The sequence below is a fragment of the Odontomachus brunneus genome, unplaced genomic scaffold, assembly GCF_010583005.1.
Source record: "Odontomachus brunneus isolate Ranch 3 - 2012 unplaced genomic scaffold, Obru_v1 Obru_scaffold_131, whole genome shotgun sequence".
Lineage (NCBI taxonomy): Eukaryota > Metazoa > Arthropoda > Insecta > Hymenoptera > Formicidae > Odontomachus > Odontomachus brunneus.
Window position 1 is genome coordinate 872,079 of NW_022639581.1, and position 19,002 is coordinate 891,080.

Here is a 19,002-nt window from a genome sequence, read left to right on the forward strand (position 1 = left end):
GGGGGGGGGGAGAGGAAGGGAAGAAACAACCGAGGGGATGAAAAGGAGAACGTCAGGTGATCGCTCTTGCCGGCGGTATATTTAGCGCCGCGGCCGGCGTAGACGCACATTTACCGCGAACAGAAATCTTACCGAGCGCAAGCACTCGAGGACATTTTGCTGCGCCAACGGAGTGGCATTTTAAACCGCGGCGCCAAGAATAATGGTGTCGTTAGGCGCCCACGGAGGAGAGCGGAAAAAGAGATGCATTGTCGCGGAGATGTCGCGAGGAGGATAATTATTTCTGTCGGCCGCGCTGAGAGGCACGAGTGGCCGCGATAGGCCGGATAGGCGTGGTCCAAAATCGATTCGCTATTGTAGGACACGGTACCAATGTCCTTATATCGGCTAATTATTGTCACACGCGTATTTCTGTCTTCACACATACACACACATACAGCTCCTTCCGTATGAAAGCTCCCTCTTCACATCGACACCGATACCGCGAGCGAAACGTTCATCGGGGGATTTGAGGCTCGAGATTCGCCGAGCGTTGAAAATAAGATAGGGAAGAGATAAAGTTGTAGTTAAAAAAAAAGAGAGAGAGAGAGAGAAAGAAAGGGAGGGAGGGAGGAAGGGAGAAATATTCCTTTGCGATATCGTCGACAAGCTTATCGACATCCATTGTAACGAAAACAACCCGCCTCGGAAATAGTGCGCGACAGCGCGAACTTTATCGGAGGAATGTTATTTTCATGAGTTCGAAACTTTTGCGCGTATTCGGCTCGGCCGGAGGTAGAATTTTAAATCATTCTATTCTGGTGATAATTTGCGAGAGCTCCTTATTAAAGTATGCATCAAGAATTTAAGAAATCCGATCAATATAAGAATCGGATGAATTTTACATGAGAGCCCCTTCGCGCACGAGCGATAAGTTATATGAAAGGCAGATTCCGCGGAGGTGTGCCGTTACACATCGGGAGGAGCTAGGGGGAAGGGAAGGGGCTCCGTTCTCTAGTGTATTCTGCTTAAGGAGGTTATAAGGCATAAAATGAGTTTGTTAAGAATTCATTGAGAGCTTGGGCATCATTTACAAATTGAAATACTGTCCAACTGCTCGTGCAATTAGAAAAACGTTAACTATTCGGAAATTGATATACTTGAAACTAAGGTCCTGACACTTTTTATACATATTTTCCAGAGGTTGGCGTCCTATTTCTAATTCCTACTTTTAATTTCTTCTAAATTAAAATAAGGCTTTTAATGAAAAACTTGTGTGATATTAAAGACTAAGATATTGACATTATGCACAAATTTCAGAATTATGGACTGCTTCGTTTAAAAAATATAGCAATGGGAAGTTCATAATTTATAGTAATACTCGAGATACATATATCCATATTTAAATACTTATATACCTCTTTCTATTATCTATCTGTATTAGATCGACTGAAGCATTTATAGGAAAAATTAAAAAATAATATTTTTTGTAATATTTGTATTTATAATATTGTATGTGTGTGTATATATATCCGTCTCAGCTTTATCCGAAATTAATACTTATTATTTAAATAATAAAATAAATATATAGAAATATCATTTTTATTCGCGCGATGCATAAGTAAGTTTGTGAGTGGTCTCCTTGATAGGCACTGAAAATACGACAAGATGAGCCTTACAACTTCTTTAACAGAAGTTCCCCCCGATGAATTTTCAAGTGTTCTACAGTTGACGATCGTCGAAGTGGGCGAAGAAAGTTTCTCGCAACAAAGACGAAGGACACTCTCGAGTTCTCCTTCACACCGGATGAGAGAGATTGATTTCGCGGATCGCGAATATACAACGCGCAGACTAACACGCGATAAACTCCGCGACGACACGACTAATAAATAAGTGAGCTCGCGCGTCCAGATATTCCGTCCCTAAGAAGTCACGATAGAAGCGCGCTCTCTCGCAGAAATCCAACGCGGAAAATCCCTCTCGCGACGAAAATCTCCTTCGAGGAAGCGTCTCAGCGTAACTGAGATTAACTTTTCAATTACCGTGAAGTAGAGTAGCCTCTTTCTTAATCGCATTTCTTCACGCTTTAAGTGCATCTCGTGCTGTTTTTCTTTTTTTTTTTTCAGGCGAATGTCTCTCTGAATGTATTTTATCACGAGAAAATGCGCAAAATCGACAAATTTCGGCACACGGGCCAAGATGAAACACGAGGCGGAGTTTTGGTTCAAATGTTAAGCCCGCGGACATCGTCCGCAGCAGCTGTCTCTTAAATTTGCCGTATTAACTCTAAAGACCCTTGCAGAATTCCAGGCAACAGGCAATAGGAATGGGGAATAGGAATTCGAATTGGTCAATTATTTCTATTCCTTGTTCCTATTGGCTAATACCTATTCCTATTGTCTGTAGCATTCTGTAAGGGCTTTTAGAGTCACAATAGATCACCCAGAAACTACATTTATTCATTTAAACACTTACATTTATTCACATTTTATTATTTTTTTCATAGAGTTTAAATGATTTAGCAAATTTGGTATTTTTATATTTTTCAAACATCATGGGAGTTGCAAAAAATAAAGAATCTTGCTTATTGTTGATAATATGATTGTTATAAATAAATAAAGTGATAAAAATGGTGATTTTTTACGAATAAATTCAATTTAGCAAAAACTATGAAAGTTTAAGGGTTGTGCATTTGTATATAGGAGTTTTCGCGGTCATTGATTTCGAATCTGAGGTTAGTTTTGTCAAATTCAAGATGGCGGATGCAATATGGCGGACGAAAAATGCGAAAACTGACTTGATTTGGACGAAACTCGATACTTGGAGTCGCTGATTTCGAATCTGAGGTTAGTTTTATTAAATTCAAGATGGCGGATGCAATACGGCGGTCGAAAATGCGAAAAATGACTTGATTTGAACGAAACTCGATACTTGAAGGTTTTCACATTTTGGCCTGCCATATTGAATTCGCCATTTTAAATTTCGAAATTTTGAGTTCAGATTCGTAATCAAAGACCCCGAAAACCCCTGAGTAAGTTTCAAGTGAATCGTGTGCAAGGGAAAATTCGTGACACAAAGGCTTAACGCAGCGACGAAACTGTCGAAGTCGCGGGGAACGGTAAAGAGCGCGCGTTCATTGCGACCCGACAATACCAATACGAACGTACGTAGGGCGAGACGTTAAAACGGCACATATATCGGCTCCGGCACGGTAATCCCGCGCATCTGCGATAGTCCAGGCTAAATTCCGACCAGCAGGTCGCAGGTTTAAGGCTTACCCCGCGCCACAAATTTCCGCGCGAGCGCCGATTGGAAGGCCCTTAAGGCACATTACAGGTGATACTGCCGAGTCCACGATCGGTTTCGATCTAGCCCGTGATTATAGCGAGTTACTTTATAGCCTGCGTCCTGGCCTCGGCTGCAGATAGGTCCGACGGCCTAGCGAGATTGCAACGACCGCGCAAAGACAACGCGCCGTTACGCCGGGCTGCTTCGCGTAAATTCGCCGTCGATGTGTCTCAGAGCGCCGGCCCGGGCGGCAGCTCGCACCGCTTACTTACGCTTGCGGAAACGCTTTCATAAAATGAGGGATATTCCTGCGGCTCCTGTGTCCGATAAGCGCGTGTTTAACTTCACCGGGCCGAATAAACGAGCCTGTTCGAAACGGTCATCCGTGCAATTTCAGCGCGAGATAAATAATTACCGGGGCTCGCCGAGAGCGTACAGAGCCAGATGTTTATACATAGAACTCGCAGTCGCCGACCCGTTGCGGGCTGAAATTAACGGAGTTGCCGTATCAGGTCTGTTTCGGGGGAGGTGTCGATGTAAATCCTCACCTTTCGATCCCCGACTTACCGCCACGAGAATTAATGAGATATCGAATTAAGCGATATACCTGTGTATCGCCGAGTATAATGCATCACTACACCTGTCTACTTTGGCGAGTTGAGACGCGACATCGGCGTTCACTTTTGAAACTGCACATACATCGGACGGATTTTGGTTGTTAAATTGCACGGTAGTCGATAAAACCGCGTGTATCTAGACGTTCGGCTGATTTTATTAACGAGTAATTCGCTCACAACTCTCAGTGTTCATTACTAGAGAGAGTAGTTCGTGTCATTAACAGTCCTGCGGTATATCAACGCAAAATATGGTCCCCAAATTTCCCATGCGAATTTCTCATTACCAATAACGAAATTCGCGTGCCCCGGCTCCGCTGCCAGTAACCTGATGTCGGTGCTTACATATTAATGACATTTTCCCCGAATGGAAGCGAGAGAGAGAGAGAAAGAGAGAAAGAGCGAGAGAGAGAGAGAGAGAGAGAAAGTATAGAGGTGGCATAGAATATCTATGCTTTCATTCTCGTATATCTCTAAATTTCGCATAACGCGCGTCCCAACTGCGCAAATTTGTTTGGCGAAAATGATACTAGAAGCCGCACGAACGTAGCGCGCGGGGCAAACATTTCCCGTGTGCGCCAATGCCAGTATAAAAATATTTGTGCTGCGAGAACATTGTTGACAAACACGCAAATATTGGCATGCGCGCGTCGAGAACATTACACAAATGGCATACTAGAAAAGTGAGGCGAGCAGAGGAGGGAGGAAAAAAGTCAAATTTGCTCAGCGCACGTTTCGTCGAATACGCTGCTTCGCACGTAATTGGCAAAACCGGCGGACCACGAGCGCGCGGATGTCAATCAATACATCGATATGCGATATGCGAATTCGCACGACGACTTGCCCCCCCCCCCACTCATCCCTCCTCCTCCTTTCCCCTCCGTCTCCCTTCGCTCTCTCGCCGCACGCATGCGACGGAAAACCGATCTGTAATAATTTATACGTACTTTTTTGCACTGTCAGTTGCGCGCAACAATCACGTCGTGCGGCGTAGCGTCGTGAGGGTGAAACGGGGCGAGGAGGAGGGGGAAGGGGTACGACGCTTCGATCCCAGCGAGAAATCAATAACCAGCCACTTATCATTTATCCATATTCATTATTAGCTCATAGCCGTCACCGCCTACTCAATCAGCCTCGGTAATCAGCCGCGTAATTAGGGCGCATGGCTGCTTAAACATACATACACGCGATACATTCGCGGCGCGTAATAATGACTAGATTTCGGCTATTACGCGAGAGCCATTGGAAGTTCTTTGAAGCTTCCCACGGCGAGGGCCTATAAAATCCGATACATCCGTGATAATCGCTTGAATATTCCCGGCGGGCGGAATAGCATTCCCCACGATCGCGATTGGAATTAGCGCCCCTGTGCTAATTTTGATCGCGCGTCCTCTTGTTCCAGTCGACGGCAGCATTAGCGCGCACAAAACGGCGTATCGAGTCCGATATCGATGCGCGACGACTGTCCCTCCTCCTTTCGCGTTTCTTCCTCCAATCTTTATCCGCCGTGTTGTCATATTCCCCGATGACCCATCTTCGGGCGGAAACTCGGAATAAAAAAGGCGGCAAATAAAAAAGCAACGTGCTTGACGGCCAAGTCGTCCCTTTTATCGACGCACTATATCATGCTCGGTCGCGAAAAAATGATAAATTCCTCCCCGGTAACGCAACCGCGCACGCACACGCGCGACATTCTATTGCTTTTTCTTCCTCTCTCTCTCTCTCTCTCTTTTTTTTTTGCATACGCGCGTGCACACAAAAAGTGTTCGCGGCACCATTCGCGTTCACTGAACCGTACCGAACCGAATTTGCTCTTCCGCATTTACCTGCCTGGAATTGTTCAGCCATATATATATATACACATGTATATACACACACATACACATACATATAAATATATCTATATACAGATACATATATAATTCGTCGTATAACACCCGCCATTACGATCGACATTGAGCTTAAACGAATGAATCCTATCGCTGGACGCGATATCTCTGCGAAATCGCTTACATGGCGTTAAAAAAAAAATAAAAAAAAAATAAATAAATGTACAGATAAGCGAGATGCATTTAGGGGCGCATCGGTACTTCGCGCGAGATATTTGTCTAATGTGCTCTTTGCGTCTTGTTATATTGTTTCTGTCTCTCGTTTCTTATCTTCTTGTCGTCTAGAACCAAGAAATATCACCGTATATAACTTCTTCTCTTTTGAAGGAGTCATTTCGCGTAGACTAATCAAAATAGATCATTTTGGTTAGGTAACAAACTAACCAACTTCCTGTAACTTTACTGGTTTCATGGTGCCTCTTGTGTTTCTTGTTATTGTCGCTTCGGAATAAAGCTTAATGTGCAATATGCTCTTTGCTTCCTTTCTGTTTCTCGTTCTCTGTCTTTTCTGACTTAAAGCTTGATCTACAATGTGTTATTTGCTTCCTGTTTCTTTATCTCTTTCTGATTCAAACCTTAAGCCTTAAACTAAAAAAAGACAGAGAACAAGAAACAGGAAGTAAAGAGCATATTGTAAATCAAGCTTAGGAGCGCATTCACACTTCAGTAGAAAAGTAGAAAACAGAAAGGCAGAAGCCAGTCAGAACACACACTGATAAAAAAGCAGAAATTGTCGACTACTACTTGATTACCAGCACGAGTTTTGATTGGCTTCTACTTTTCTGTTTTCTGCTTTTCTGCAAGATATGAATACGCCTTAAGCCAGACAGAAATAAAGAGAAAGGAACAGGAACACATTGTAGATCAAGCATAAAAGTTGACAAGCCCCAGAAGCGACAAGAGACACGTGACAAAAGACACAATCATCGGTAAAATAGTACACCGAGAAGCGAAGACGCAAGAGATAGAAGTCAGAAAACAGAAAGCAAAGAGCACATTATAGGTTAGGCTTTAACGCGTTCGCTACTGATTCGATACGTTTACAGGACGTCGCGCCCGACGCGCTACCAGCGCTACACATATATGCCGGCGAAAATCCTTCCTCCAAAGTCCACATTGTCGATCTAACTCTGTGTCGCGCAATTATGTAAAAAGAAGGAACAACAAGAATCGTGGGAAAAGTCCTCGTAAACGTATCGAATCAGTAGCGAACGCGTTAGTTGCCGTTCGCGTCCGCATTGAGAAATAATTTCGACCCTAACTCGATGCGCAACTTTCTAACCGATTGCGCTACCGTCGCCGCGCGGAACGAGCTCTGTCGCGCGTAAACCCTTAATAACGGCGTCGGGGCTAACGAGTATTAAATTGTATCAAATTGCACGCGCCGAAGTTATCCGCCGATTCGGGGATCGCGGCCCGACAAGAACGGACGATTTGGAGTTTCGCTCGCGCGCCAACGCGCTCACGCGTCATTGCGCGGTGGGAAAATATGTCGGGGATATGTCGCGCGTGAAGGATTTCGACGCGACGGAACTGCCGCGTAAACGCACGAGCGATCGGTAAAAATCGCGAAATCCCAGTCGCGAACGCGAACAGCGGTACTCTCTATGCCCATCTCATTCCCTCTCTCTCTCTCTCTCTCTCTCTCTCTGTTTCTCTCTCTTCGTCCGTGTCCCGCCTGCTCGTTTTCTCTCGCCGGGGTTATCATCGATTTTCCACGCGGACATATCCCGCCGCCGAGCACCGCGGCCATAGCTTGTTTATGTGTAATGTTATATCGGCAATCGCGCGGCTGTTCGCGCACGAGTTTCATTTGTATTTTACGTTCGAATTGCGTTCTGCGCGCGCGGCGCGCAAGCCCGCCGCGGCGGCAGGCACGAGGCTCTTGCCCCGCAATCGGAGTAATAGCCAATAGAGCCCGTTATTTTGCAATCAACACGGACATCGGCAGAAAAATGCTTGTTTTCTTTTATACCGGCTTCGTTAGTCGCGAAGCGAGAGGAAGTGGCGCGGTTTAGCCACGTTTATTGGGAATACAGTAATTGAGCCGGGGCTACGCCATCGCGCGCGCGCGCGCGCGTCCTGATAATAGTAACGGTGGCGTGTCCTGTGGAAGCGACGTAGATCGTGATACACCGGTATAAGTACGAGTACCGTGACAATTTTTCCGCCCTGAGAGTTGTTGTACCCGCGCACGGCCACTTATTAAGCAGTCCCGCCGTGAATTTGCTTCGCGCAGGTCCCACTCATTTGCTGTGCTCCTCGGAGTTTTCATCTTATCGCCTTTCTCGTTACACACACGCGCGCGCGCACACACACACATACATACATACATACACGCACACACGTCCGTGCGTTAATTTTCAATAATTATAATAATTGATGAATCGTCCCACATCCCGCGTACAAATTTTATAGCGCGCGGACAGTTAATTAGTATTCGACGTCGAAATATATTTTAAACCGCGTCGGTTCTCATACCGCTCGCATGACCGTTGGTCGTTCAACCGCACGGAATGAGGTTTGAATTTTGTACGCATCACGCGATGTCAATCAATTTTGTGGAAACGCGAAACGGTTTGGTATCGTGCGCTATGCCACGCGCTCGATATCTTTTGTAATCGTAATTTATTTGTATCGACTGCGTGTGTGTGCAGCAAAGTAATCGAATTGAAGTAGTAATTCGATTTCTTCTCTTTTTTCCCTTTTTTTTTTTTTTTTGTTTGCAGTGAGTCAATTTTAGCAGAGTCACAAACGCACCTCCATTTAGTTCTCAGCGCTTGGAGAGAAAAAAGAGACAGAGAGAAAGATCTCTTTTACGTGTATTTATACGCGCGCGTCTTTATGGACGATAAATTGTTATAGTATCGAGGGCATTCTGCAAAACGAGACGTCGTAGCATTTGCATGTTATCTCATGCTCTTTCGCGAAATTACGCCGGCCGTTGCGTTTCTCTCAAAAAGCGCCGGGGATCGGCGTTATCAGCACGCAGCTTAGTGCGGCCCCGCGCCTTCGAATTATTTATCACCCTTAATCACCGATCCGCGGCCCTCAGTAGCAGTTAACCCATATTTCCCCGGTTTAATGGCGAGAACAAGCAGCGGCACGGTCCGCCGAATATCACCTTCGCCGACTAAATGTCTCGCGGGCATCGTGCTCCGTCTGCGAAATGTCTAATCGTGACGTTCCGCCGTTTGCACGTTACGCCCGGCTATTTCGCGTAGATGCACTTCCATTTGCCTCACCATGCAATTCCGCACGCAGGTGAGGAAGCAGGGAGGGAGCAGGATGAGAAAGAGGAGAAGAGGGTCAAAAGTGCTGGACGTTGTTTAAGAGACAATCGGCCGCTGCGCGGGATAGCGATGAAAATGATATAAACCCGTGCCGTAACGAGACGCGCGATCTACCGCAAAAATCGAGCGATTTTATGATTGGACTTGGCTGAGCAAATATACTGCACTAACAATGAACACAGAATGATTTTAAATTCACATCTATGCTATTTCCTTTCCTGTTTTGTGCTGCAACGAATGGATTACAATTCGAAATGTGTATATATGTGCCTGAATACCTAAAATTATTTATTACGTTGCATTTCAAACATTATCGTACCTCCTGTCTGCACCGTCACTGTTAAATGCGAGTGAAAATAACATCATGAGTTATTATTAAATTTGTTTTAATGTTTCTCACGATAAAACGAGTGAAAAGAGACATGGTTCTATTAAAAAAATAAATAAAAATGACCTCGATTTTTTTGCGGGAAGAAACGTTTTCGATATTTTTATTATTGCGTCTCATTGTCGTTTAGACACTGATCAATTGCATCTGCAACTTTTCTCTGCCCGATCATTGTGACAGTGAAAAAAAAAAGTAGTGGATACCATTACCATGAAGGCCCCATGTGTCAAAGAGGGTAGATTGGCGAAATTTATGAGGTTCCCGCTGCACCACTGTAATGGCTTCTCGGATTGTAATGGTTAAGATCTGCGTGACACTATCGACCCGCGTGGCGTGAACGCATCGTTAATTCAATCGTCGCGGCCGGCTCTCAGCACCGATAGCTCGGCCCAGAGCGACGAGCAGCATTATGAATCCATTAAAGTTTGCAAAGAGTGCACCGTGCGGAAAAACATTATGTTACCACGTTTCGCGGGAGGAGCGTTCCATGCGGCACACGTTTCATGCATTTTTATCCCATTTTAAGGAGTAGCGCTACGTTACGTGCACGATGCACCTACATTATGTAAACGTCTCTACATATCTCTCTCTTCCTCTCTCTCTCATTCTTCCTCTCTCTCTCTCTTTCTCTCTCTCTCTCTCGGTCTCCCACTAGATTATTTATTATACTAATTACGGAATTGCGGGGCCTCCCCGGAGTTCCACTTACGCGCTTAGAACCCGACACGACGGCGCGAATAAAGTTTTCGCCCAGAATAAGTTGTACCGCGAACGTGCATGCGCCTTTACGAGGAGCGCAGCCGCGCGGCAAAGTTTATCGAGAGCATTCAGCCCTGACACGTACATTGAATTAATTTCACTCGTGCGGCTCACCGCTCGTCTCCTCCCGCCCGTGATTGGCTCCTTGAGAGGAAGATTAAAAGGACGCTACGGAGGAAAGTCGCGATTGTCTCTCTTCTTCCCTCCCCCCCCCCTTCCTCTCTTTCTCTCTCTTTCTCTTGCTTTCACTCACGCGGATGGTAATAGAGACTGCCTTCCTCCCTTTGATCGCGCCAAGTGAAATGGGATTCCGAGGCGTCTCGGGGTCGACGGAAAAGACGGGACGAGAGCCGATGACCGCAAGCGTTTCGAGTGGAAATTACTGGGAGACAACTCCCGTATTTCGACGTCGAAGTGATCTCGACGCGAAGCGCTCGCCACGAGACGACTGTGACTGTTCTAAGCGCGAGTAAAGCGTTTTCCGATCCCGCTGATCATTTGCGCGAGCTAGTCCGCCTCTCTGTTCCGCCCTGTCGCATGTAAACGAACGCGTGAGAGAGATTCGAGAAAAATGGATCGTTAAAATCAACAGGCACCGCGAGATCCCGCGAGACTCGTCGCGGAATAAGCGTTTCCTCCCTTCTTTCCTTTTATTCTTCCTTCCTTCCTTCCTTCCTTCCTTCCTATCTTTCTTCCTTTCCCAACTTTTATCGCTCATAGGCGCATAATCACAACTATCGTTGCTCGAAAACGCATAACTCTCGTAAGAGTGCGCAATGAGTGGAGTAACAACGTTAGCCGGCGCGTTTCCCTAGACATCGATAGAACTTAGATTGAAAATCGTGCGTGTATCATGTGTCACAGGGACGTTCGATTAAACGCTTTGGTGAATGTCGATGAGACATAATCAATTATGCTAATTGGGTTAATTATGTATAGCAATAGATCCGCCGTTCTACATAAGAGGATCATTGGCTGGATTAAATTTCCTGTTAATTTCCATGAAACGCGACAATCGATGTTCGCTATACACCGTTTGCCATTATCAATTACGATTCTTTTTCATCATTTCTGTATCGAGCGCTTGATGAAAATATTAGCTGACGATTTATACAGTTAATTAATGCGTCCAATTATGTCGCAGTCGTCGCGCAATTTTGCGTTTCGCAAACGGGCAGCGGTGAGAGCTTTCGTCGCCAAAAATAGCACGCGCGCCGGTTGGCCAGTGGAATGGAATAACTTCATAAAAAAGAAATTGCGGGAGAGTAACACTTATAAAAGATTTCATTCTGGTTGCCGCGTTCGCGAGCCGAGTATTACGTCTCCTCCGAAAAGACGCTGAAAGTTGAGTGAGGCACGGTGGAACTTCCAGCCTGGCGTTCGGCCGTCGTTTATAGATGGCCGAGCAGTGGCGAAACGAGTTCGCAATCACTGATCGATGGGACATTAAATCACACCGCGAACTTTTAGCCCCGCGGGCTGAAAAATTTATCGGAATTATTTATGGCCGTCGCGCGCGCTGACCGACAGACGCTTAATCCTAAAACACAGATATCCGCGGATAGCGCGTCGCAATCGAGCGCGTCCACGACTGTCGACTATCGCATAACTCTCCCCGTGCGAAAATAACGCGCGCGAGTTATTATATTCCGTTTGAGTTCTAGTGTAATCGCGATTGTCGGCGATCCCCTGCCGGCGACAAATGTACTCATCGGCACACCCGGCCCGAAAATACACGGAGACGCACGGGTATTATGCGCGCGTTAGTAGACGCGAACAACCGCGGGCTTGATCGAACATCCTTCACAGCGACTGGTGTGTTTTTATTGTTTGCAGGTGCAACAGGTTTGAAAGATCTGACGATAAACGTACCGGCCATGGTGAGATCGGGCGATACCGTGACGCTGTCGTGCCACTACGACCTAGAGGGCTCATCACTGTACACGATACAATGGTTTCTCGATAATAATGAATTTTATCGCTACGTGTTCGACCGCGTGCCACCTGCCAGCAGTTTCAACGTGTCTGGTATACAAGTCAACGTGAGTAATTCTTTCCTGGAGCGGCTGAAAATTCGCGTATCACCCAAAACAATCCTCTCATGTATGGTTTCATGAAATATTCTCTTAAAAATAGAAATAATATACACGGAAATAATATACACAGAAAGAATATAAAATATAAAATATGAATTTTAACATTTTTCACATGTCTCAAAAAGTCCACTCTAAATTTTCTGTAAAAATAATTCATTCGTGGTGTGTTACTCATTGATAAATTATTAATGTTAATTAATTGATATCCAGCGATTTTTTCTCATATTTATGGTTGATATTTTGCCTTTAAACGATAAAAATTTTTAAAATAATATAAACAGTAATAAAAAATACACAAAAACAGTAGTTAAAATGACTCATAAGGAATGGGACATTTTTGTTCATACAATGTGAACATATACAAAAGTGAACACGCTATCACTTATTTTTCAAGTTATATTAATATATATTATATTAATTACTTAATTTATTCATGATAGAAACATTTTCTCTCAATAAATTTGTTTATTCTATATGTATAAGATTATAATGATTTGTTTTTCGTTCCTGTTAATATTAAAATGACTTTATGAAATGATTTATTAATAATTATCAAAAAACACAAAATAATATTTTATTTTTAAACGACAAAAACTTTGAGTTATTAAGTTTATATTAATATAATATATTAAAATATCATGAAAATAATAAAATGTCGGTAATATTAATTTTTTACATTGAAATAACAATGAAATAACAATGAAAAATAGATAAAACATGAAAATTGTAACATGTGTACGCAATATTTCTACTATATATATGTAGTATATTCTAACATTCAGAAAGAAGAACTCCAATTGCAAGAGCCTCTGTAATACCGTATTCTAAGCGAGAGAATATTACTATTTTAATGAAGAGAGTAATATTGCGCTTAGAATATTTCCCCTTGCGCTTTTAGAACTTCTTGAGGCATACATAAGAGGATTTTGCTAAGGACAAGATTATATTTTTTGAAGAGATTCCTGAGATACAGTTGGAAAGTTCTCGTGGTCAAAATTATCTGTTGAAAATCGAAGAGTGTCGATATATTTATGATACGTGTATTTGTTATCCTGCTTATTATGTTATGCTTGTTATGTTAATAAGTAACGTTATTTTACTGATAAGTTACTGAAATGTCACCACTAAGTACATGTGATTACTTTTAATAGTTTTCATCTCAACAGAATTTCATGTTGGTGTTTGTGCATGATAACGAAGACGTTTAGCGTTCGAGAGTAAAGCGAGACGAGAATATCGGCGCGCGACAAAGTTTTCGCCAAAAAGTAGACGACGCCAAATTAACTCTCTGAGAATCAGTAGACGAGAAAGAAGCCGCGATAATCCCGAGATGTCTTGCGTATTTCATATTTAGTGTAACCGGTACCTCATTTATGGTAATAACCGAGTCACCGTACGTTTATCTTTATTACGCTCAACTTCTCAATTAACCCGCAATAAAAATCTTATCTCCTTAATAACACTTCCGCGAAAGTTTATTATACCAATCTCGCTTACCAGGATGTTCATTACGAGTCGCGCTCATCCGATAAGCTGGTCCCGAACTTACGGAAAAAAATTCTAATTATGCAGAACTTGAATGAGCGGGATTAAGACATTGAGTATCGCGAGACTGATCGTTTTCTTGTCGTAAAACTAAATCGTGGGCGCTCGAATTCGAGCGAGGAGGACCAGAGCGCGAGTTCGATTGGGTCATGAAACGTGGAATTCAACCGTACGATATCTTAATCCTTTAAGGCCCTGACATCCATCCTGTTCGAGTAAAATCTTTCTCTTCACATAGTAGTCTCGAAAGACATCCCTTATGAAGAGTTTTGTGGTTTGAATAAAACTGATCGTCCAGAAATACGATTTCCTGAATATACTGAATATATTTATGTGCACTTTATTTGCACGTGTGCCCCAACTGGAGAATTTAATAGATCATATTACTATGGTAAAAAATTAAGACAAAAGCGTTAACATTATATCCTAAAATGATATTGATAAAAAAATTGAGGAATATACGGGATGTTTGGCCTATACAGTCCTTATAATAGTCCTTTCGCACAATTTTTCAAGATCTTCTGACAGTTTAAAGAAAAAATTGCAATGTAAACATTTATTTATCTCATGCAAGCTGTCACTTGCAACAAAAGGATTGGAAAATTGGAAATGACTTTAAAAAATCCATGTTATCATGAATTTTTTATATGGCACCATGCAATTTTTTCTATAATATTGTACGGGACTTTCAAATGAATTTAACGTATTATCAAAAAATGCTACTTTTATTGATATTTAATATTAAATTTGCAGCATTTTTTTGAAATGTAGCATTACTTATAAGCTCTGACTAGAAATGTAAACATGAGCACTGAAAACTGTCTGACTGTGCTATATGGACGTTGTTAAGGGTTAACCCAGGGTTAAGCAGTATGTTTGAGAAAAAAAAACATATCAGTGTATTCTTATCGTATGATGTGTGTTATTGTATTTATTCTCCGAAGAATGCGCATATCGATGTATAGCGGTCTGATCCATTTATCAAGAGCTCTCTCTCTCTCTCTCTCTTTCTCACATTCCCTTTCTCTTTCAAAGAGAGAGTCAAGATAAGAAACAAAGTCAAGCTGATTTTTGCGCTCGCGAGTAAACGACGTGCCGTTCTCTCTCCTTCCTCCCTTTTTTCGCTCTCTTTACGACTCGCGCCCGATCCGACCGTAATCTATTTTTCCGCGGAAAACAGAGCCTGCAAGCAGATTCGATAAGGGAGCAGAAGAGGATCCCCGAGCCGTCGCGTCTCCTGCGTCCCAGCCGTGAACGAAACTTCTTGCCATTCGTTGGACAAGCGCTTGTCCCCTACGCTCCTTCTAATCTCCCATGCGTCCGGAAGCCTCTATTTTTCCGCCGGTGTGGTCGCAAAGAAGGTAAAAGTTTCTCGCCCCCCGATGCAGGGGAGCCGGGGAATCGATAGGCTGATTTATGGCGTGTACTACGACCGCGACACGACTTGAACCCGGGTCAACCGAGTTCCGTGTTTTACCGACGTCGATTCAATGCCAACGCAATCGCACTGTGCGACTCACGCTCCCCTTTTTTTCTCAAATTTTCCGATGCTCGAGAAAATGGAATATCCTTCTCTGAGAGAGAGAAATAGGAGGAGAGAAACAATAAAGAAGCTTGGGGCTAGATATCTTATATTTTAAATTTTCGAACTTGCAACGTATCATATAAATATGATAGAACTGATCTTTTTCTATGTATTAATGCTCGTCACAACCCTGTTAATTGTATATTTTATTTTATAATAACCAAAATATGAATATGGAGCAACATAGCAATCTTGTACGGAAGCAAATTAACCAGTAGCGTAGATTAACAAAGCTACATGTCAGACATGTATTCTAATTCCAGAGTTTCCGCTGGGAATCTCCACATCTCTTCTGTCAGTCCTTAATTATGGACCAATTTTACCTCGTCCGCCCATATGCTCCATTTCAATCATCTTATGAATGAAAATAGCATTTATTAGCAGAAACAGTATATCATATACTTTGAAGGAATTTCATTCAGCTAATAATAGATCGTTTAATTTTATCTGGTCAGAGTGAGAATATTAATAGAAAATTTCGAGAGGCTAAAAAATTTATAGTAAATTATTATGATAAAGCAAATAAGAATATATTGTGCAAAATAATTGTATATTCATATATTAATATTGCATATGTTTTAGTCTAAGTTTAGATCCTTTTCATAAACAAAAAAGTCAATTACAATAAAACGCAGAATCGAATAACTGTGATGCCTTAAAAAGAAAGGAATAAAGTGTATTATTATAATTATAAAGATAAAAAAATCAAATAAATTTAGACAAGACTCTTACCGAAACAACCACATATCAGAATATTCAGTGATAATATTCTTCACAGGTAATAATATCAATAATTCTAGACAATGCTCATAATGTATCAACGTTAAGAAGCATCATTTATATGTTAAATGTCATACAAAAATTTACTTTGCTATTATCAAATCAGTGTTTTTATTTCTTAACTGTAATATTATTCTGATTTTATCAGGGAAAAGTATTTATGTTCTAAAAGAAACATTTCGCGATTTTGTATCCACCATTTCTCTTCAGATAAATACTAAAAAAAAGTACATGAGCAGCATATCCTTGAAGCCATATAGCCTCCCCTCAGTCTCCCCTACTTGACGCGAATGCAACATTCTGTCTGTTCCTACAACGTGTCATAATTGTACGCTTGGCAGAAAGCTGCTGAAGATTAGTCTCATATATTTGCAATTATCATCTGTACACAATAATTAACGTCAGAGAAAAAGAGATAAGTGTCCTTTAAATTTTTTGAAGTGGAATCGCACTCAAAATGAGTGAAAAGCGACAGTATTTTTTGACAATGAAAACACTGCCATTCGAAGTCGCAAAAGTAAATGTTTCACTCAAGCTTGGAATGGATTCTGGCTTCATATGAGCGAATATTTCAATCGATTACAGCGAATGTGTTCCTTTGTAGCACGTCAGATTCGCTGTTCAACTACAGGTAAAAATATTCAGTCGACGGTTTAGAGTGGAGAATTCATTCCGTACGAATTCATTCTGAATGAAAGAACATTGGAATTCGCTTTACTTTTCGAGTGAAATTTCACTGCGAGAAATTCAGACAGTACGCAGAGAAATTAACATGTGCAGCAAACGAATGCAAGGAGCTAACGGTATCTTCGAATCGGTCGTTCGTTGATACAGCCGTCATGATTCTTTTATAAGTTTCGATACGATACGTTACAATTAAAACAATAAAAAATGTCTTGGGTGAAAAGTTGAGTAGGAGAAGTCGCATATAGTCTTCCGTGCACCGGTGGAGCGTGTACATTTAATAGCATCCAGCGCTGGCTTCCTACTTGCTTCCTATCCCTTTACTCTTTGTCTAACGGCTCAAAGAAAGCTCGCCTCGAAGTCCTGCAGAAAAATACTCTGGCAGATATCCGTGAAACGTGCTTTATCGATATAATTGTCGCGAGGGAGCGGTCAAAAACAGGAGAAACAGGAGAAACGAAATGGGACAGAACTTCAGAGGGAGAGAAACGCGAAAGCGTGTAGTCGAGGAGAGCTACTTGGTCGCAGAAATACTATACGAGTGACACGCGGCATAAAACACAAGGGTGAGAGCAGAGGCCATCGTCAATGGTGGTAGAGAGTCATGGTTGAGTGAAGCATGAAACGTCGTACAGGACGGGAAACATAACTTACATAATTGCAAATAAATTATCGAGGTTGGCGAAGAGCGGAAAACACGTGAAGAATGAGGAGCGATTAGGAAGCGAACGCGAAGCGGCAGGAAGTTGCGCAGAAGAGGGATAACGTTCAAGACGCAAAGATGCCAGATGACCCACTGGAATTTCGAATATTTCAAGACTCGAGACGAACGCGGCGGCGAGCGATGAGGGAAAGAAAACGATATGAGAGGAGGAAGCTATCCGACAGCAGGCAATGGCGGCGAATTGACGCTGACGGAGGTGCAAGGGCTTCATCCGATGCGCGGCAGTCTTCTCAATTTCTCCCTTCAAATGCGACAGTAAGGATTCAATTTTTCCAACTTCCTCCGCCAACTCCGCATGGATTCGCGCAGTCATTTCACGGGATTTTCGCTTCACGCGCTCCGGCGCGCCTTAGAGGAGCGATCGCGGCGACGGGGCGTAATTTCTTCTTTTTTTCTCCCTCTCTCTCTCTCTTCCTTCATCGCTGATTTCTCGCGCGCTGTCAATATTTGGCCGAACGGCGCTCAGAGCACGGCTCATAGTCGGGAGTGAAAACGCGAGCGACCTTAATAATGTACTGCGACGCATAGTTTCCGAAGTGCGCGATCTAATGAATGAATATTAATTCGGAAGAGCGAGTTCCGAGACGTGAGTTACGACGTTACTCGGCGCGAGTATAGCGCGCGAGCGCGCTCAAGATTTCAACTCATCCCGCACACAGGAAGCCGGCAAGAGGTCGGGGAATTTTCATAGGCGCGTATATAAAGCGTCTTAAGTCGGCGGCTAGGGAAGCAGGTAACTACGGCCGCGTAATCCTCATACGAAGAATTTACAACGACCCGCGTGTGTCTAACGGATAGTCGAACGGTGGACCCCCTCTGAGCGGGGGTGCTTCTACGATCGCTCGCTTCTGATGTCGCGGCGGTTACAACGAGATTACATCGTTCCGCCGCGAGAGGATAAGCCGTCGCACATCTCCAAACGGGCGCATCGTGTAACCGCACCGATAAACTCGTCTTTTTAGCGCCACTTACGGATATCCCTCTCACCGATCGGTACGCGTTACCGCCTGGGACTGAAACATCGGCGGGAGAAATGGCCGCGCGATGGCTCTCTCTCGCTCTCTCTTTTTCGTGGCCTCTCTCGTGAAACGCGATATCTCGGCCTGATAGAACTGCTCCCGTATCCGAAGATTTAGGATAATAATTTTTCGCTATCCGATTAAGTTTCTATCGTCTATCCCGATTGGCTCGTATATCTCACCCCGGGCGAGTATTTTCGCTCGATATAAGAATAGAGGTGATATTTGTTCCGCGTGAGTCATGGCCCGTAATATCATGTAACGGTATTGAGCTATTGTTACTGCGATGTAATCGATGAATCTAGAGGGAATAGCTCTCTCTCTCTCTCTCTCTCTCTCTCTCTCTCTCTCTCTCTCTC

At 43.2% G+C, this 19,002-nt stretch overlaps 1 protein-coding gene across 3 annotated transcripts in view; it reads left to right on the forward strand.

Annotated features, from left to right (window-relative positions):
* LOC116850012 overlaps positions 1-19,002 on the forward strand; it is a 241,496-nt gene that overhangs the window by 158,647 nt on the left and 63,847 nt on the right. For all 3 annotated transcript variants that reach the window (XM_032827774.1, XM_032827773.1, XM_032827772.1), the window contains one exon: positions 12,047-12,252. In XM_032827774.1, coding sequence (XP_032683665.1) covers positions 12,047-12,252 — 206 coding nt within the window. The remainder of the gene's footprint in view (positions 1-12,046; positions 12,253-19,002) is intronic.